Below are 21,006 nucleotides of genomic sequence, written 5' to 3' on the forward strand. Positions count from 1 at the left end.
GGGGGCTTCTTCAGGCCCGGCAGTGTCAGCAGCACTTTTCACCGGGGGTGCACCACCAATCTCAGGGGGCGCATGTGCACCCGTGTGCACCCCCTACACATGGCCAGTTGATGAGGGGGTCACTGAGGCTGTGTGATCAGGAAACGGCAGCCAGTGGGAGGGAGGAAAGTTGGGATTCTAACGAGAAAGACAGAGAAGCTCTCGTTCATGCCTCAGCCTGATTAGCGCCTGGTCTCTGAACATACACACACTGCTAATGAGCTCTTAGTCTCAGATCAAGCGATGTGCAGGGATGAGCTACAGGGTTGGAATAAAGATAACACTGCAGAAGGCTGTTGTCCCTGAAATGTCACGTTTTAACTGACACTCATCTCAGAAAGCGAGTCTCAGCTGTTGCTGGCAATTCCCAGGAGAGTCAATCTGCTCCACCGCTGACATGCTAGGAGCCCGGGGAAGATGCTGCTTTGTGCACCCAAAACAAAAGGGTCACATCTCTGTGGGAAGTGAAAACTGCCCTGCTGAAGCTGTGGAGGGTTTTATACTGTGATAGAAAAGCAGGCCATCCAGTCCAGCCCCTTTCTCAAGGCAGCATCACCACTCACAACATCATCACAGCCAAATTTTAGGAGACTGCTGTTGCCCCCAGGACTGATGCAGTGGGGGCTCTAGCTGCACTCCAGACCTCATCACAGAGATCGAGAGTCCCTATGAAGACCCAGGTCCTTCCTTGTACCCTGCCACGCTCTTGTCCCTAGGGAGAGCACAGCAATGAAGTCCACTGGCTAACCGAGGGGGGTAAGGTTTATGTTATTGGCTTCCACCCCAGTTTCCCCTTGTTCTTGTCCTCTGGGACATGGGGAAGATGAGCACCCCATCCCTCAGTCTGTCCTAGGGCCTGGGATCAGGACAGACCCTGGGAGAAGAGGGCCACTGACCTTTCCCACAGCCGTACTCCTGTGCTGTCCTGGGCTGGGCATCCCCAGCCTCAGGCTGTGGAGATCCCTAGCTGCAGGCTCAGCTCCTGATGGTATCCTTACACCAAGCAAGCCTGGCAGGGAGGGAAGGGCCTGGTGACAGCTCACAGCTCTGCCATCCAGAGGAAGGATACTTCCTACACTCAATCTTAGTCCATGAGAGGCCAGGCTTCCTAGAGGATGGGGGCTGGGCTACTAGGGGCAGAGTGGCTGGTCGGGGGTCTCCCGTGAGGGTTGAGTGTTCCTGCTCTTCACCAGGTAACCATGACAGTCAGGAAGGACCTCCAATTTGATAACGTGGGAAATAGCTCAGCCAGCAAGGAGGAGGCTGCTGCCCTGCCAGCCTCACCCCTCTCACCTGCTTCATGTGATGTGGGGCCCAGCTCCCAGCTCTGGGAGTGGAGGGACTGGGTGGGAAAGGCGTGGGGAGGATGGGATATGGCAGCTGGGCTCTCTCCCTCACACTGGGCTGCGTGACAGCACGGGGCCAGGGCTCCTGCGTTCTGTCTCTGGCGCTGGGAAGGGGGCAGACTGGTGGGTCAGAGCAGCAGTGGCTGGGAGCCAGGGCACCCAAGTTGCACTCGTTTTGGGGCCAGCAGCCTGGCTTGCTAGGCTGTGTGCACCTTGGTCCCTCTAGCAAGGGGTCCTGCTCCCTATCCCGCTGACCAGCACTGAAAGCAGAGAGAGGCACCACCCTCGAGCAAGCCTCAGACATGCTCTATCCACTTGCTACTTTTAGCTTTACCCTTGCATGGCTGTATTGCTGCTGTGGGGAGGCTGGAGCTAGCCCTGGGGAGAGCTGCTTGCAGCCTGGTGGAGAAAGGGGCCATGCCACCCCTGTGCTTTGCCAGCCCCAGTGCCAGCTCCCTGTGGGCAGATGCAGGAGCTATGCCCAGCCAGAAATGTCGGCATGGTACAAAGCAGCTGCAGACAGATGCTGTGAGAGACACTTGTGGGCAACTGCCAGCAAGGGACTGGGTATCTGGCTCCTCCCTTTAGCTGATGGGGGTGCCTGCAGGGTATGGTCTGTACCAGGGTAATTGGCTCTTGTACCAGGGTAAAGGCAGGACCGCCTGGGTCCTCTGCTTCTCCTGGATTGGTCTGCATTTGCCCAGCTCTTGCTCATCTTCCTCCCCCATGACTATGTGTGACCCCTTGTCCACTCAGGGAGGGGAGCCCAGGGCAGGAAGCCAGGATGTCAGGTTATATCCCAGCCTGGCGAGGTGATTTTTGGCAGGCCCCTTACCTTGGTTCCTCCACCATCCTCATTGCTCTTGCTGAAAACCCAGGAAACAAAGGGCCTGAATGGCCTTGCCACCTGCCCAGGCACAGGCCCCATGGCTTTAGCTGCAGGAGACAGGGCACCTGGAACGCTGTCTCCTGCTAGCCCAGACTGGCCTGTTGGCACGTGTGGCCCTCACCTCAGGGTGGCTCCCCGATCCCAGCTTCTGCAGATGCATCCAGCTCCAAGTTGCCAAGCCTAGTCGCCATGGGGCGAGATGCCAGCATCCCAGGGCGGCTGTGTACTCTGTTCCTTCTAGTACCATTAAATCGGGCCTTGTACCAGGTGTTAATTCCAAGACTAGCCGAGGACATGGTTACTCCTTAAACAATCACAAATGTATTAAGCATTTAGCAGTTACAATTCTATTACTGTAGTTAGCCAAAAGCAATGCACCATGCTCACCACCCCAAGAGATAACAAACACAATGTCACTGGTTGATCAGGCGGTGTAGTCTTGTTCGGGGTTCCCGACTCCTTCATCCGAGTTCTGCATCTTGGATGGGTGGCCAGATCTTTCAGGAGTAGATACTGAAGGGTTTGTTCTGTCTCCATTCTTTATATACTGTATAGCTTGCATTTCTTCATACATAAAATTAGCTTAAGCCTTCCTCCTAATGCATATTAGTAATTTTGCTTCTGTTTGCCAAATATGGTTATCCTTAACTGAAATTTTCTATTCTGAGGTAATCTTCTCATTCTTAGGTGTGGGTAGGTTTTGCTCTGACTGTTCCTCTTTTGCCCAGGCTATGTTCAATTTAGTTAGCTAACTTCCGGATTCATTTTAAGTCAGAGACAGTATTTTTCCAACTTGCCCCTTTCACTAGCTGCAAGTCTCGACCACAATTCAAGCTAAGCACACAGCTTAAGCTAAGCACAAAGGTCAAAACCTGAGTCCCAACAACTCAGAACAGCCCCAGGGCCTTCACCTGTGGCCCTGGCTTGGTGCTGGGTCAGGCTACAGCATCAAACATGTGACTGGAGCACAGGACTGCCTGTGGTGCAGAAAGGAGAGACCCAAGCCTGGGAATCTCTGATCCAGTGCCCTAGGACTTGGGCAGTGGCGACGCATAGCAGGTGTACGGGGGTGCAAGTGCACCCCCTGAGAGCGCCGGTGAGCCCCCTGCAAGCGCTGGCCAGGGAGTGGAGTGCCATGGCACTCCCAGAAGCCACCACAGCCACTTCTTGAAGTGGCCACAGTGATCAGCCACAGTGATCAGCTGTCTTGCAATTGGCCATGGGTGGACACCCCCCTGGTCTGCGGGATTGGCTGAGGGGGGACCCCTTCTCCCCATCAGTGAGACTGACCACAGGGGGAACCCCTCCCCAGTTGCTGACTGGTCACTGGGGGGGGCACATGCCCCCCGTGACTAAGACGGCACCAGTTGCCCATGGGCTTGGGAAGCAGAAGCAGGCTGCTGGGGTGGAGTCTCCTGGGGGCTGGCAGGGTAGTTGCCTGGCTGCTATACACCAGCTGCAATGCTGTGTCCTTGGGCTCAGTGCCTCCTGTCTCCCACTTGCAACTGAGTTTGCAATGGCTCAGCAACACGGTGCATCTTGACAGGCCCTGTGTCCTTTGGGTAGCCAAGGTGACCTCTGACCCTGTCACCCATGCAGGGGACTTTGGGGCCCTGTTTAGGACAGTGTTGTGTTGCAGGGCCACAGTGGGGCTGTGTGGCTGGCCTGGCCATTGCCCCAGCAGCGGGACCTCTGGCAGTGCTCCCCAGGCTGTGGGGTCACTCTAGCACCCTGGAGCATCCCCAGGCTTCAGGAGCAGGCTGTGCTGAGGGTACACACAGCTACCCCAGGTCACACCATGATGGATGCTGCTGTGTGGCTACAGCTGAGCCATGCTGGCTATAACTAGGCTCTGGCAGCTGTTCCCAACCCATGGCTGCACTTGTGGAGGGGAGGTAAGAGTAGCTGGGCACAGTGAGGACAGCCAGCAGAAGGTACTGGGCAGCAGTGGGACATGGTACCTACCAAGCACAAGCAAGTGGGAGGCTACACAGCAAGTCAACTTCAGAGCTGTCCAGTTTCTGGGGCAGGATGGCTTGAAGGGCCCATTCCTAGTTTGGTCTGCAAAGCTGTAAATCCAGCCCCTGATGGTAGCAACCCAACGCCTTTCCACCAGGGCCTACTGGGAGGCCCTGGGGACAAGGGACACGTCACTGCTGGTGCTCACGGTCAAAGCCAGGACCCACAGACATCCCAGGCAGTGTTTCCAGGGCAGTGTGAAACCTTAGTAGACTCCAGGCACAGCAGAGGGGACAAAGCCTGAGTTCCTCACTTGCCCCACCTGCCAGGTCAGAGGCCACATGCAGGTGAGCATGATGCTTTCCTTGCCACTGTTAGACAGCCTGTGTGGTGGGTCAGTAAGGGGTGCTCCTGCACTGAACCACCCATTTCACTGTGCCCAACCACCTACCAGGCTCCGAGTGCCTCCCTGGGGCGCCTCACACCTGGCTGACCCCCTTCCCAGAGCACACCCGCGAGCCTGGGGTCACCGCTGCCACCACCCAGGTGTCTCGGTCTGTCCGGTGGTCACTTGGTGGTGCGGGCCCCTGCCCCAGGCCATGAGGTTAGTGCTAACACAATAGAGAGTTGGAGTTTTCCCCTGTGGCTAGTTGTAGGGCCTCATGTCCACAGGAGCAGGTCCCCCCCCAGCAAAGTTTGAGGAGATACTGAGCTGGCACTCTGCCACAGCCTGCACCCTGGGATGCTCTGCAAAGCCCTCATGCCTCTCGCCCACAGCTGACCCAGGGCAAGGGGTGCTCAGATCACATTTTTTTTGGGAAAACGCAGCATAACAAGCCCAGGCCACGCCTGTCCATTTGTTCCTAGAAATGTCAGTCTTTATTAACCACGCAGCTGTGCCGCTGCCCAGGGAGCATGTAGAAAACCACCACGCTGGGAACACATGTCTGCAGTTTAGTGTTTTAGAGCAGTTCGTCCGGGGCGTTATCCGCACGGCACGCACACGGCTATGTACAGGTATACACAGTGCAGGAACCGCCTCGTCAGCCCAGGCGCCACTGCAGGAGGGCAGCCTGGTGCAGGGGACTGAGGATGCCGGAGTTGTGGCCCGCGGGGTTCATCCGTGGGGCACCCCCCCGGCTTGCAGAAGTCTCCCCTCCTCCAGGAGGCTTTGGCAGGCAGGGGTGGGCAGGGTATTGGGTGGGTTACCAAACATGCAAGAGAGTTAATCCACGAGTGAGAAGGACAGACCAAAGGAAGAGGGTGGAAAAGAGAGACCTCGGGGTGGGGGGAATGGACGGGGAGTTGCCGTGTGACGTCATTTGTACTCAGTCACAAGGAAAGACGAGAAAACGGCCAGATGGGAGCCAATCCACGAGGAGCCGCTGGGAGTGATGTCATCCCAGCCAGGGGCTTGGTGGGTGGGGGGGTCTGGATGGTGTAACTCCCACAGGGCGCCTGGGCAGGGGCAGGGGCAGGCGGGGGGTTGCTGTGGGCTGCTCTCCTTGCCGGAGCGGGCTGGCCCTGGGGAGGAGGGGGTTAACCCATCCTGCCAAATCCCAAAGTCATTGATTGTAATAAAAAAATTACAGCTGTGCCCGGGGTGGGCGGGGGGGAGGGAGGGGGGGTAGCACGATGATCACGCAGTGGAAGGTACCGTTTCCTGGGGCTTCATAGCAGGGCTTCGAGCTCGGGGGGCCTAGCGCCCTGTCCACGTGGCTTCCCTATCCCAGCAGGTCTGTGGCTGAGGGACGTCCTGTCTGCCAGGGGGTGGCTGCGGCTGTGGGACCCTGGGCAAGGACCACACCCAGGCCTTGGCCGGGTCCCTCGGCCTCTTGGGGCATTGCTCTCAGCTGCCCGGAGCCCTGTGTCACCTGGGGCAGCAATGGGCTGCATCCCCTCTCTGCCCAGAGCCACAGGCAGTGGAGCAGGGTGGCTGGGCTGTGCACAGGCAGAGCAAGGCACTCCCTGAGCAGGGCACCCTTGCCAACAGGCTGCCCCTTCCTCTGCCTCAGCCTGGCAGCATCTCCGTGCGCTGGGCTTGAGGCACTGCAGGGCCGACGTTCCCGCCTGGTGCTCCTACCTGCAGCTGCACCACACTAGGTCTGCAGCCATGGCAAGGGAAGGGGCCCAAGCCGATGCACACAGCCTGGCCCTGTGTTGGGCATCATCCGTCAGCCACGGATGGGCCAGAGAGCAGCTCTCTGGGATAGCCAGGACGGCGAGAAGCCAGGAGGATGGGGCGGGGGCAGTGTCCCAGGGGGCAGGACACCTTGTCCCTTGTGGTGGGTCATCACTTGTCCGAGTCGATCTTGATCATGTTCATCAGGGCGTTTTTGAGGCTGTTCTTGCTGGGGGACTTGACGGCAGGCTTGAGGCCGGCGGCCTCGGGCTGGTCCCCCCGCAGTTCCATCTCGATGGTCATGACAACCTTTGAACTGCGGGGGGACTCCTCGCCCGCCTTGGCGGTACCTTCCCTGCCTGCTAACCGCTATTTCTTGTCCTTGCGGGAGTCACCCAGGCCTCCCTTGCCTTTCTTCTCGCTGACCGCCTTGGTGCTCCGGCTGTGGTCCAGCATAGCGTACAGAACGGGTGCCTGCGGGGAGGGGGCAGCGGGTGAGGCCTGGGCCACAGGACAGGGTGCACGGGGGCTGACAGGTCACTCGTGGCACTGGGGCACGGCAGTGACTGCCGAAGCAGCTGTGGGGCCTTGACACTCTGAGCTGGCTCCCAGGGCTACAGTCCTCCATCCAGAACACCCCCATTGCCTTTGGGCCTGGCGATGCTGAGGGACCTCAAGGCGATGCTGGCTTCAGGGAGAGCGGAGGGCATGCACCAGCTCACAGGACTGGGCTTCGCCATGGGGCAGGCCGTGCCAGATGACCCCTGACTGCATCTTCACCTTGAGGATCCTGCGACCTATCTGGGCTTGAGCTGCTCCCACTGACGGGTTTCTCTGACTCGAGGGAGAAGAGCCTGCTTCCTTCTTTTCTGCACCCCGATATCTTCCAACCACCCAGGAGCTCCCCCAGCCACTCAGGTTTGGTCCTTCTGGGGAGCCAGGAGATGTGGGCTTGGGCCTCATCTTCTGCTGTCTGGGAAGGACCCGGTGCCTTTCCCCACCCCTTTGCTCCCCCACCTGCAGAGTCCCCAGCTTCCCGCCGCTGTGATCCACAGGGCTGAAAGCTCCTCTGTCCCTGCCCCTGAGACCTTAGCCGCCTCCCTGCCGTTCCCAATGCCCAAGGCTCACCTGGCGGCCGCGCTTAGAGGAATCCTTGCCTGCCCTCTGCAGTTTGCCTTTCTCCATCGCGCTGGAATGAAACAGAAACACCAAATGCCATGAAGCTGGACATGGCTGCATGGCACCTCCCTGACCCCAACCTGCCTTGCCGTGGGCTGGAGCCAGCACAGGCCTCCTAGGAACCTCGCTTGGTTAAACACGTCCAGGGCTGTAGAGTCTGCGCCCCTCCCTTAGCCAGCTGCCCCAGTGGTCACCTCTCCTCAGTGTTAATGCCGGGGGCCTTCCTTTAGGTTGGAAGCTGTCTGGACTCACTGGCACCTGGTGCAACATGTGCCATGGCACTAGCCCCAAGCCCCCGCAGCATGCATGCACCCTGCCCCTCACCTGAGCCGTCTCTGCAGGGCTGCCTGCCTCCGCAGCCAGCAGTACCGGATGAGGTAGGCGATCACCACCACAAGGAGGACCAGCAGCAGGACCCCGCCAATGATGGAGCCCAGGACCATACCGTACCTGGTGGGCACTGTGGGGACACAGGGCCTGTTACAAAGGGATGTGGAGCACACAGGAGCCACCTCACTGGGGCTCAGCTGCAGGCCGTGTCTGGGGTGAGTGGCTCTGCAGGAGGCAGACAGGAGCCCAGCATTGCCCTTCTGCAAGGGCATAGCTTTGGGCTTTGGGGGAGCAGGTCCAGCTCTGGTCCTGTCACTACCATTCATTATCTGTGCCCAAACAGGGACTGGGGCCCCATTGGCACAGAGCTAGAACCAGTCCCTGCTCCAGAGAAACCAGGGCACAGGGATCAGGCCAGTAACCACCAGCCTCAACCCTGCCCAGGAAGAGGATTTCTTCTTGGGAAGGCATGTGCTGGGCTTCCCTGTTGAACCCCAAGCTGAGGGGGGGCAGGATCACGGGTAGGTGCATGGGGGCTACGTGTGCAGCTCAAACAGGTCTGGCTGTGGGTGTGAGGGCAAGGGTGGGTGTGGAGGGGTTGGGTGTGAGGGGCAGGGGCTGGCTGTGGGTGTGAGGTGGGTGTGGAGGGGTTGGGTGTGAGGGGCAGGGGCTGGTTGTGGGTGTGAGGGCAAGGGTGGGTGTGGAGGGGTCAGGCGTGAGGGGCAGGGATGGAGGTGGTCTGAGGCAGGCGTTGGTGGGGGACCTCAGCATGGAGCTCTGGGCTGTGGTGCCCTCCAGCCCGTACCTTTTTCAAAGACGTAGAGGGTGACCTGAGAAGACTTGCCCACGATGTCGGGTGGGTTCTTGACATCGCAGGTGAAGGTGCCATTGTCTGTGTACTGCAGGTTGTGGATGATGATGGAGCCGTCTTTGTTGTATGGGTTGCCCACCCACTCCATCCGCTCCTTGAAGGTCCCCACGTCATCGATGTAGGGCTGCCCCTTGGCATAGTGGAATATCTAGGAAGGGGCATGAGAAACCGGTGAGAGGCTGAGCACAGCCAGAGGGGCTGGGATGGATGGACAGACAGATAGACAGAAGGGCTGAGATAGATGGACAAATGGGCTGAGGAGCCTGCCTGTGTGGCCAGCGCCTTACTGTTATGCTGTCCCTGGAGCTCTCAGGCTGGAAGTGCCAAGTGATGGAGATGTCCTCAGAGATCCACTCGCTGGACCAGAAGCTGCAGGAGAGGGTGATGTGGGAGCCCACAGTGCCATGGATCTCGCGGTGTGTGTACACATGGATGGCCAGGGTTGGAGACAGCACTGTGGGCAGAGGAGGACCAGGTCTTGTCAGCAGGCCGGACCCCAAAACCTGACCCTGGTGCGTGGCCCCAGGGTGGGGAGGAAAAGAACTGAGCAGCAGAGGATCATCAAGGGGATCCCTCCCCTCCCCTGCTGGTGGGACCGTGGGCTCCAGCACCCCGATCAGCATCACCAGTGCAGGAACAGCCTTGTTCCCAGGCACACTGCCAGGAATGGAGCCCTGAACCCCTTGTTCAGGCCATGACCCTGATGCCGCCCTCCCTGACACAGAAGCAGAGTGCTCCAGCGAGGCAAGCCCTGCTCCAGGCAGGGGTGAGGCCGGGGTAGGCAGGAGGCTAGTGCCAGCAGAGGCCACAGCAATAGGTGCAGCTAATGTGGGACACTTCTCCACTGCAGCACCAGTGCCCTCCACATCCCATGAGGCACCTGGCACTGGGGCCCAGCTGGGCATGGAGGGTTCCAGGAGCAGCCGTCCTCCATGCCAGGTGGCAGGTAGCAGGTGAGGCCCCCGGGCTGGGAGAGCTGGCCTAGCCCCTCTGTGGGGGACCAGGCATCTCCAGCATGAGACACAGGAACACAGCTCCCTCCAACCCATGCGCCCACCTGGCGGGAAGCGTGCCGGAGCCCATGCCAATCCCACGGCTGGTGGCAAAGGCCCTTTGTCCAGGCCCAGAGAATGAACAAAGCTCAGCCCAGACACTGGCCCATTGTCTTTGCTCTTTGCAGCTTTGTCCTACCCCCGCCGGGGTGCTCCACTGGAGGAGGCTCCCGCGGGCTAATTGTAGCCACGGCTGCAGCTCAAGGGCCGCAGACACTGCTGCGTTATCCAGAACCACTTGCGGCACAGAGCTGCTGGCCCATCAAAGCGGGCTTTGTGCTTCTGCCGGGCCCTTGGTCCACCTCTGCCCTGGTATCAGATAACCTGCTGCCTCTGCACTGGCAGAGTTCACACCCACCATGCCCCACCCAGGGCCTCCCCACTCAGACCTTTCTCTGGGTAGGCCAGGACCCAGCAGAGGTTGGAGCAGCCCTCGTACCAGGTTGTCACGTATAGCACCTGGCACTGGGCACAGCTAATGCAGCGGGGCTGTTCTTTGGGCCCTGCTGCCTCCTGTCCCCTCAGGCAATCTAGCAAAGGGTGGTACCCACCTGGTGCCCTTGGCGCAGGAGCCTCATGGGCTCAGGGCTGGGGTCCTGGAGGCACCACAGGGCTCACTGTTCCCAGCTGGCGTCAGGGCTGGGCTGTCATGCACACACTGCCACAGGCTGGAGTTTCCCTGGCCCGCAGAGAATGGGGCTGTATGGACGCCTGCTGGCGATGCCCACCTGGGACCTGCCCTGTCCCACAGCAGACATGGGGAGGCCTAGCCACTAGGGCCCAGGGTGTGAGCCCTGCACTCAGCTCTGTCCTTGCCATGCCCCACTGAGGGCTGCAGCTCCTGGGATCAGGCAGCTGTTCAGGGGCACGGGCAATACTTGATGACAGCATGGGCCCTGGTTTCCCTGGTCAGCACCTGGGTGGAGACAGCTCTTGTAGCAGAGGCAGAGCTCACAGCAGAGGGAACTGAGAGAGGATGGGGTGTGAGCCCTCCTGGGAGATCAAGCATTTGCTGGCCTGGCGGCACAAGGTGGAGTGGGCTCCTGTCCCCTCTCCCCTTGGATGCTTGGAGGCCTCCCCCTCCCTTCCCCAAGCCCTGCTGGGAAATGTGACTGCAGCCATAGATGAGCAGCCAGACCACCAAATCTCCAGGCTGAGCAGGTGGCACTGGTGTCCCTGGCCATAGGCAGTGCTGCCCGAAGACCAGGGCCCGTGGAGAGGCATGCTGCCTTTGAGCAGCCAGGTTGGCCCTGTCAGCAGCACACAGGTGATTGCACAGACTCCTGGTTAGATCTGGCTGTGGGCGTGTAAGACCCAGTAGCCCTAGACCTGAGCCAGGCTGCCTGTTACGTTACACCCAACTAGTGTGGTTCAACAGGGAGCTGGACAAGTAGCTAAGGGCTCACACAAAGCCATGCCTGACTTCCCATGGTCAGAGGTGGGAGAGAAAACAACATGGCTCAGCTGTCCTCCTCTCCATACAGCCTGTGCCATGTGCCTGGGGGTCTCTAGGAAGCTGCAAGTACCCGTCCAAGATGTGCCATCCCAAAGGTTGGGACCAATCTGGCAGATCTCCAGGGCCTAACTGTGCAGAGAGATGTTCGGATGCTATGGGGAATCCTGTAAGATGCCTCTCTGCAACTCTGAGAGTCCAGGGACCTTGGGCATCTGTCCCTTGGTGTCTGTGCCACTCAGGGACATACCAGCCTTACAGCGCAGGCCTGCTACAGCCCAGGGAAAACAGACCATTTACCAAATGTCAAAGGAAAGGAGCAGTCCTTAGGCTCTCCCCCAGGACCTGCCACAGTCCCCAGCTACTGCCACCCACCCCACACTACAGCACTGCACAGCCTGGCTCTGCCTCCACTCTGCAGCAGAGCAGGTGGGAGCAAGTGCCAACAGCCCCTGCCTGGGGACACACCATGGGATGAATTGGGGGCACCCAAAACATTGCTATCCCAGGCCAGGCTCCTGCCCTACCCAGGGGCATCAGAGGATGTGGGAGGTGAGGGTACCCCCAAGGCTGATGCAGGGTCAATCCCTGTGCCCATGCTCCAGACTAGAGGGGGCCCTGAGAGGAAACCCTCATGCACAAGGGACAGGGGGGCTTGAGGCTAGGGGCAGTACCAGGGCGGAGCAGCCACACCTCGCTCCAGCATGTTTCCAACAGTCCCAGTCCTGACAGTACGTCCTGTCGCTGCCACCCAGACCTTCCCAGTAATGCCCCCCAGTCACCTCTAGCTTGCCTGCACTCCCTCTCCCAGCAGGGCAGCAGCACCAGAAGTTGCTCCTGGCTGTGGCGAAGGGCAAAGAGGGCCCTGGCTGCCTGGATGGGCCTTCACTTTCGGGCTGAGGTATGTGGCCTGGAAAGTGCTCCGGGATGCATCGGCTGCTGGCATGACAGCAGCAGGCACCTGCCTCATGACAGGTGCAGCCCCTGGGCTTCCAGGACAGTCACTGGCAACCTGAGCAGCGAGAGCTGTCCCCCAGCCACCAGGTCCTGGCTTGGGAGCTCCCCTGTGGTCCCCGGCCATGCACGAGGCAGGGTTTCTTCAGCCGCTCACTCCTGCCTCCAGCCTTTTTTCCTTCCCCACATCTCAGGGGTAGGGTTGGGTGGTCCCTGCTCCCTGGTAGGGGCAGTCTGTGCGGGGCAGCATCCCTCCCCACTCTCCTCCCCAGGGAGGGTAGATCCTGTAGCACGGATCTCTTCCAGTACCCCCAGCTCCGCGAGCAGCCACTCACCCAGCACGGAGAAGAGCAGCACGAGGAGGACGGAGCTCCCGCTCCACGAAGTGCCCGGGGACGTCATGGCTGGCTGTTACTGTACAATCCCGAGAGACATGGGAGGGTTGGTGGCCAGTGGTGGGGCCGGGAGCTTCTTGCCGAAGGATGGCTGGAGGGTGGGACCCTTGGTTTAAGAACAGCCAGTGTTTAGATGATGCAGGCTCTGCAAAACACCCGGGCCAATGGGAGCCTGGCATCTGGGTCCGTGGGGGAGAGACACACACACACAAAACTGAAAGGGGGCATTTTGTGCTGTGTTTGGGAAGGAGTGGTAAACAGGCTGCGGGCACATATCTGGGCACACAGACGGCTTTGTCCGGCAGCATTCCCTGATGCGGCGTGGGCGATGCTGCAGCCCCCGGCTGGAATGTGGAGTGAGCCAGAGGGCACAGGCGAGATGGCTCTCCCCAAGGGCTGCATCCCCTGGCCACAGGTGCAAAGCAGCCTGTGGGGCCAACCCCTGGCCTGGCACCTGCCTTGCTTCAGACCCATGCTCCAGGCCTCACTGCCCTACACCCCAGGCCACCCACACAACATGTTGTGGGACTAACATGATGTCCTCTTAGCCAGCAGCCTTTTGCACCTGCCCTGCGCTCGGTGGCTGTGACACAGGGCAGGGTACTGGGGAATGGGCCCAGCTCCCTCCATCCCCTGCGATGGTCAGGGTCGAGTGCCGTGGGGCTGTGGTCCCAGCACAGCTGCTTCCTGTACCACATCACTGCATCCAGGGGCTTCATGCTGCCTCCTTTGGAAGCCAGGCACTGTCTCCACTCCATCTGGGGGCAAACCCTCATTTTGGAGAGACTCCCAATGCCCTTAGTTCTCACTTGTCTCCCTGGCCAGGGCATCGACTGGCTGCTGGAACAGGCTGCCCTGACGGGGAGTGGCTTGGAGCAGGGAGATGTGTGGGCCAAGCTGCAAGCTGCCCTCAGCCACCCTGTGCTGGGCACGGTACTGCCTGTGGGGCATCCTGGCCCATCTGGTGGCTGGCCCCTCTCTGGGTCCCTGGACTCCCACAGGCCTGCCCTCCACAGCTAGCCTGGGACCCTGGTGCCAGTCTCTGCAGGTTGCACAATGGCGCACCTTATCCCAATGCAAGTGTTGATCCAGCCTCCTAAGCTATGCACACACCAAAACTGGGGCAAGACGCCCCCCACCCCCAGGCCACCATCCCCAGAGCCAAAGGAGCTCAACTGGCTTTGGGTGAGACAGCAGGTCATGTCCTCTCTGGAGCCTGAGGTGTGGACCCAAGCCTGGTGGTTGACAAAGCCTGGGGTGCTGCAGGTGTCTCCTTGCCCAGGGAGGCTGTCTCCCTGGTGCTTCCCTCTGCACTTTAGAGTAGGGGACCTGGATTAAGGCAACAGCACTGTCTGTGGGGTCTGGAGCTGGGTGCAGGACAGCAGGAGCAGTGCACAGGAGGCTAGTACATCACTGTAGGTTGGTGGGGGTCCCCCCACAGTGATGCTCCTGGAGGGCAGGGGGGGAGCTAGGGGTGGGCTGGGTGTGGGCTGGGGACACCAGGCAGGACAGAGCCCTGCTGCGGCTGAGGTTTTTATTACAGCCATGGGGCAGAGGTGGGGATGCAGCAGGCGACAGCGGTCGGTTGCAGACCATCCATCCTCAGAGCTGGCAGGGATGACTTGGCTAACTGAAGCAGGCTGGGCCTGAATGGGCAGCAGCATGGTGGGGAGGGGAAGAGAAACGGCACAGAGTAACTTTCGCATCCTGGGCTTTGCACCTGGGTATTGCTAGGGCTTGGCTGCGCAGGTCCGAGGCAGCACAGTACAGAAGAAATGCACACACACATCAACACACACATGCACACATACAGGTGCTGGACTCTCATGAGGAGCTGTTCCCAGACCAACATTCATTTTTCCTTGGTCCCTGGGGCAGCCTGTTTTGGGCGATGCTCCACTCTACCTGGGAGCCACGGCCAGGAAGCACTCCGCTCTGAGGACAGGAGGGGGCAATGGAGCGAGGTGCACAGGTGAGAACCAAGGTATCCAGGTTCGAAGGGTGCGGGCTGAGCCTGACCTGGGGAGCCAGGACTCCTGGCTTCTCTGCCAGGCTCTGACATTGGCTTGCTGCGCCATCCCGGGGACATGCTTTCCCTGTTCAGAGCCTCAATTTCCCCCTCTTTAAACAAGCAGGACGATGCTGCTGGCATTTGCAGGGCTGTGCACGTTCAGTACCGATGCAGCAGGCTGTGCGGCTTCTCGGATACTATCTCTGCTCGCTGGCGGGTAGTGTAGCTTTGTCCTTGAAGTGCTGGCTCTGAGCGTGGCCACGCAGCCAGCAGAGGAGATCTCCACACCTGCCAGGCATGAAATGGGCTGTGCAAAGCAGCCAGTCCACAGCTTCTTGCTTGGAGGTCTCAAATGCCAAGTGGAGGCTGCCCCTGGGGTGTGTGCAGCCTGCCATTTCCAGTGAGGGGGAGGAAGCCCACAGTGCAGCTTCCTCCTCCCCAGCCATGGGCCCAATCTGGCCCAGAGTTAAATGACGCCAGTGATGGAATCTGGGGACATTGGACCCAGGCTGGGCTGTGGCTGCTGTGAATGGTCCATGATATCCCGCCTTGGTTCCCTGCTGCTGGGCTGCCCAGCGCTCACAGCTGGAGACAACTCACCCTGCAGGGTCTCGGGGCCATGTGAGGCCAGTTCAGGCACTGGTCTGACTCAGAGACCCTACAGACTTTGTGGGAATGGAGGGTGCTGAGGGGATCAGGAGTCTGGTGTGCTGGGCTAGGTCCCAGCCCGATCCTAGAGCCTCCTCTGAAAGGGTTCCCCAGTCCCTGCAGGAGCCTGGGCAGCGCTCAGCTGGATCAATGTGCTCAGCACAGGGGCATGGGTCTGCCCACAAGGATCCCTCTGCCAGATCAGGCCTTTACTTTTGCCCCACCCCACCGGACAGCACCCCCATGCTCGCTGCTTTTCTCTGAGCTGCTGAGGCCTGAGGAGAAGAGTCCTTGTCTCACCTGGGTCAGGTGCTGGACCTGCAGGCTGTCTGGGCAGCAGCTGTGCCAGGACAATCCTAGAGGCCTGGCAGTGATAGCAGGGATGGACCCCTGGGCCACCTGCCATGGCACCTGGCACAGGCTCCTGGTTCCCCTGCCACCACTGGACTGCGAGCCTCCCCTGTCCAGGCTTGGACTCAAGAATGACCTCCCTCCTCCTCCTCCCAGGGCGCCCAACTCACGCCTGCAGCAGAGCAGGACTTGCACTGGCTGCCTGTTTTCCCTGGCCCAGAACCAACCCGAATCAAAGGCTGCAGTTGTCACATGCTCAGCACCAGCTGCAGCCCCACTTGCCTGCCAGCCCTTCACAGGGTGATGTGAAACACTTTCTCCCTGTTAAAGGGTCTTGTCCCTCCGCTCAGGGTCAGGGTTCATGGTGTAGTTTTGCTAGTCGCTTAGAGGATTAGTTCAGGATGGTTTGGACAGGGCTGATCCTCTGTCAGGCAGGGGTGGGGTGGACTGGATGTGACCCCCAGAGGTCCCTTCTGGTCCTGCTTTTCTAAATGACTCTGAGCCTGTGGCCCTCGCAGTGGGGTCTGTGCCATCCTGCTCCAGGGTTGTGGAGGCCGCTGGTGATGCTCAGCATTGGCTCCCCCAAGTCAAATGCCCCCCTGCTTGGCGCTGATGCTGAGTGGGCTGGAAGCGAGCTCATGCTGAGGTCCGGCTCCTGGTCTATGGGAAGGCGCCAAGATCCCTGCCAGCAGAGCCTGGGCACTCAGGCTGCCCTTGGAGCATGGGAGCCAGGGTCAGCAAGATGCACCGCAGCACTTACGGTCTGTGCTCTCTGGTGTACCATGACCTGCTCTTCCCAGACCTGACTGGGGCCCGGGCCCAGCACCTCCCCTAGTCTGGCTGCTCCTTGCTCCACAGTTGCAAATCCTGCCCTTCTCATCCCTGTCCCTGAACAGATAGCAGGAGGCAGTATTCACAGAGCAACAAGCCCAGCGGTCCACCCCCCACCCCACTACCAGCCACACCCTCCCCACCGCTTGGCCTTCCTGTCTAATTATGGAGGTAATTAGCTCTGCCCCATTCCCCTGGCTGCTTGGCATCTGGGGAGGTACTCAACAGCCCAGCAGGCTGCTCACACACTGGGCTCCTGAGCTAAGGAAGGCAACCGAACCAGCAGTGAGGGAGAGAGAACGAACCAAGAGAAGAGAAGGGGCGAGAGGATGATCAGCGGCACACACCCCATGACTCTGGGGGGCTCATGGAGCATGAGCAGCCCTAGAGCTGAGGGTCTGTGGTGGCCGGGGCCCTGCACCGAGCTGCGGCTGCTCCCACACGTGGGCACGGGCTGATGCATTCCACGGGCCGAGGGACGTGGGGTTTGGATTGACAAAGACAGCACTGTCTCCAGCTGGGCTAGTGCATGGGCGAGTCCTTCCACGTGTCCCCAACACAGGCCTTATCTACTGCTGAGCGAGGTGTGGGGAAGCTGGCGGGACGAGTGGCATGTCCCAGTACAGGATTAGCTGCGTGGAAGCAGGGGACTCGGTGCAGAGGAGGTCTCTGTAGAAGTGGGGTCTGGTACCAGGCTGGGAAGGATGCTGTAACCTTCAGGTTGGACCAGATCCCAGCTCCCTTCCATGCAGTCTCTTCTCTCCACAGGGCTGGCTGCTTTGGGGGAAGGTGCAAGGAACTCCCTCCTGGACCACAGAAAGCTGCCTGCTCCAAAGCCCTGGGCAGCAAGGTGTTGGCTCCCCACCGACCCTGGATGCTCTACTCCTGCCTGGCTTAGAGCTGTAATGTGCTGTGCTGGTACCATGGGCCGTAACCCAACAGCACAGAGCTGTGGATGCTGTCATCCCAACAGTGGAATTATACCAGGAACTCTACGGTGGGGAACTGTACCTTTCAGGGGCTCCGATACACCCTTATGAAGACTGTGGCCTCAGTTTGGGGTAGTCAGATCCACAGGCCGAATTGCTTTGTGTGCAAAACCACTTCCTTTTAACTGTTACTATTATTAAGTGTTGTGGTGGACCCAAATGGGCCCTGTGTGCAGTATGGAGAGCACCTGGCTGTCCCTGCCTTTACATTTGTTCTGTTCCATTAGAATCCCTTGCCCCTGCCTGTCCCGTCATGACTCGGGGCCTGCCCTATGCAGCCAGAGCCAGCTGAATAAAGCAGCATTTTTCTGTGGAGAACGATGATGACACAGGACAAAAATGTTGACTTTTTGACCAAAAAAGCTTCAATTTTTAATTGAAAAATTAAAATCTGGCCAAACTCCAGTTTCCAGAGACAAATTCAGACAATTCTACAAAGAAACCAACAGTTGTCAGGGGAAGGAGGTATTTCTGTGGGGCCTTCTTCTGCTGGAAACCAATTTTTCCATCAAAAACACCCATTGAGGGAAATCCCTTGCCCTGCCCTTGAGATGGCTGGAGATGTTTGCATTCCCCTCCGTCTGTCCTGGGGCTTTCTGGCCACGCACTGAGAGCAGAGAGGAGGGGTAGAGGCACGGCCCCTGCTCCAACTGGTTGTGATGGCCTGTTTCTGGGGTCCCGCAGGGTGAACCATCTGCCAGGGACCCGACTGTTATGTCCCTGATGTAATCACACAAACTCCTTCTGTCCCCGCAGTGGCAGGGCATTGGCAGTGCTACCATCCCACAGCTTTGCCCGAGGCCAGTTAGGTAGGGCGCCGTGCCCAGCAGTTGTGTGACAGGACTGTTCCTGCAGTTTTAAGATGGTCTTAGACCAATGATTCTCAACCAGGGCACCCTGGGGTGCCAAGAGATCCTTGTAAGGGTGCTCTGAGGTATGAGGAGGTAGGTGTGGTCTGAAGAGATAAGGAGATAAGCTAAGCAGATAAGCCAGGCTCAGACTCATCCCTGCCTGGAAGATTCCCCCCATCCTATTGCCCATGGAGGTTGGCACTGTAATTTATAAATTAGGTTTTGAAATTGGGCAACACTCAGTTCTTAATTTATGGAGAGCTGCTTCACATCCAGTGAGGGGTGCCTTGTTTCCAGTCAGGAGTGCCTTGAAAACCACCACATTGGACAGACACTTGTCTGGGATGGCTGAGACAGGGACCATCCTGCCTTAGGCAAGGGTTGGGTGAGATGTGAACTCCTGAGGTCCCTGCCAGCCTGACTGTACTGGGGTCCAAATTGCCATTTGTCTGACAGTGAGGAAGACCCTTGGGTGCTGCTCCTCCTCTCCCATGCCAGGAGTGCAGAGATGGCAGTATGGCGGGGTGGGGCGCTCTTGCATGCAGGCTCACGGCTGCACTGCTGCTGCTGCAAGCACTTCCTATTCCAGGTGGTGCACACCTAGCCTGCAGGTGCTCCCCAGGAGCTGCAGGGCATAGCTCTCGGAGGGTGCAGGACGGCAGGGCCTGTTTGGCACAAGAGCTCCTCAGAAAACCTGTCCCCAGTGGGAAATAAGGAGCTTTGCTGCCCTCCGTACTCAGCCTGCCTTTGATGTGCCAAGATGTGATGCCCATGATGAGGGGAGGGATCTGGGAATGCCTACCTGCAGGGAGTGGCTCACTGGCACATTGTAGCATCCTCAGAGACAGTGTCAAGGCCCTCTCCCCTCCAGGCAGTCCGGCAGCCTGTCCTGCCCCTGCCAGGGCCAGCCCCTTGCATGTGGGCATGGCATTCCACAGGGCGGGGAGCCTGAGTTTTGACTGACAAAGAAAACTCTGTGCTCAGCTGAGCCAAGCGGCCAGGCGGGGGTGGCTTTGGGGCTGCAGTGCAAGGGCTTTCAGGACAGCTGGGGCTGGTGCAGGATGGGGCAGTGCAAAGCGGGGAGCGAGGACAGAAGGCTGGACAGGCAGGCCCAGCAGTGAATGGGGATGGCTCTGCTCCAGTAATGGTGGCTGGTGAGCAGGTTCTGCGTCTCTCTATTGTCCAGGCAGGCCTGTGCCCTGAAGGTGGTAAGTCTTTCCGTGCTTTCTGAAGGCCTTGATACACATGCAAGTGATTTATCTGCAGGTAAGTCAGGCACGCAGCACCCCCAGAATGGGTCCATCATCATGAAGGCTGCAGCTGCTTCCACCACAATAGCAAATTATCCAGTCATTCAGTCGCAGGGTTGCTTTGATTGTTGTGTAATGAGGCCCAAAAACTTAATGAGCTGAGGTCAACTGGGACAAAACCAGTACCAGGCCCCAAGTAGAAGTAAGCAAGGAATCAGGCCCATCATCCCTCAGGAAGAAGGCCCTGCTCATACCAAGCTTTGTAAATTCAGAGCAGGAAGCAGCAAGCTGTCTGGGCAATGGATCACCTTGCTGTGCCTCTGCTCCCCTCTGGACCCCTAACCCTGACTACGGGGTTTGATCCTGGTTTGTTACTCCTGGCTTGTGTTTTGCACCACAAGTGACCTACTCTGACCCCCACACCCTGGTCCAGCCAGGGCCTATACCCCTCAGACTTCAACCTGAGATCTACTCCTGAGCTAGTGCTCGGGTGTTTCACCCCACGGAGCAGAACCACTCGTTTTATTTGTTACTGAGCTGGAGCTAAAGGAATCCATACGAGATGGGTGCCATGATGGGTCTGCAGACAACAGGACCCTGAAAGCCTGCTCTCTCCACACTGTCACCTTCTGCATTCCTACAGCAGCTCTGCCTGAAGGACTCCAGCACACAACCTGCCTTATCTACATGGATCATGTCAGCTCAGCACTGAAATGCGCTCACCTCCGGGGCAGAGTGCAGCAGATATCTCACAGTGCACAGCAGCACGACAGATGAAGTCAATGGAACTTGTGACATTATGATAAGGGTCCAAACTGGAACAGGAATTTTGAGATGAATTTTAATCCATTTAAAGGCATGTTTTTGTGGGTTTAGCGGTTAAATAGAAACTGCATTTGTCAGCAAGTCCTTGAAGCTGCTAGTTTCAGCCATTGGGATGGCAGGAGGAGAAAATCCTTTTCAACACACAGAAAAGGAGAGAAGTTATTTCAAGACCATTGTTTGACCTTCTCTGCTTGTTTTGTAATCTGTCTCCGGACCCTGTGGACTGTTTCATTTCAAAACAAATATGCCAGTGCTCTTTTCCCCGTGAAACTAAAACACACAGCCCCGAGAGCTTGGGGATCATGACCCCTGCCACGACTAGCCCATGCACCCCATGCAGGTGAAGAATCTTGATAAGATACAGCCTGAAGTGACTGCATTCTGTGATGCTTTAGCAACCTATTGGCACACCATTACAGAAAAGTAAAGAAGAGGGAAAACACACAATTCAAGTGAAAATTAATGGGGAGACATCAGGGGGCTGTGCAGGCAGCTGGAGCTGCAGAGGCTTTCACAGCTGCACAGCCAGTGTAGGAGAGGAGCTGAGGTTTACTAGATGACAGTACCAAATCCCAAAAAGGTCCTGGAGATGAAGCAGGTGGTCCAAGGGGTGAAATCCGGGCCCCACAGCAGTGAGTGGCTAAGCTTCTACTGCCATGAA

At 58.7% G+C, this 21,006-nt stretch overlaps 1 protein-coding gene across 1 annotated transcript; it reads right to left on the reverse strand.

Moving 5' to 3' along the window:
- Positions 1-5,097: 5,097 nt before the first annotated feature.
- MPZ (myelin protein zero) lies at positions 5,098-12,705 on the reverse strand. Its single transcript, XM_006038221.3, is given in 6 exon segments — positions 5,098-6,829; positions 7,484-7,544; positions 7,859-7,994; positions 8,670-8,883; positions 9,023-9,189; positions 12,530-12,705. Coding segments are annotated over 6 exon segments (948 nt in total). The 5' UTR covers positions 12,597-12,705; the 3' UTR covers positions 5,098-6,526.
- Positions 12,706-21,006: the final 8,301 nt, after the last annotated feature.

This window comes from Alligator sinensis, unplaced genomic scaffold (assembly GCF_000455745.1).
Source record: "Alligator sinensis unplaced genomic scaffold, ASM45574v1 scaffold1659_1, whole genome shotgun sequence".
NCBI classification, from domain to species: domain Eukaryota; kingdom Metazoa; phylum Chordata; order Crocodylia; family Alligatoridae; genus Alligator; species Alligator sinensis.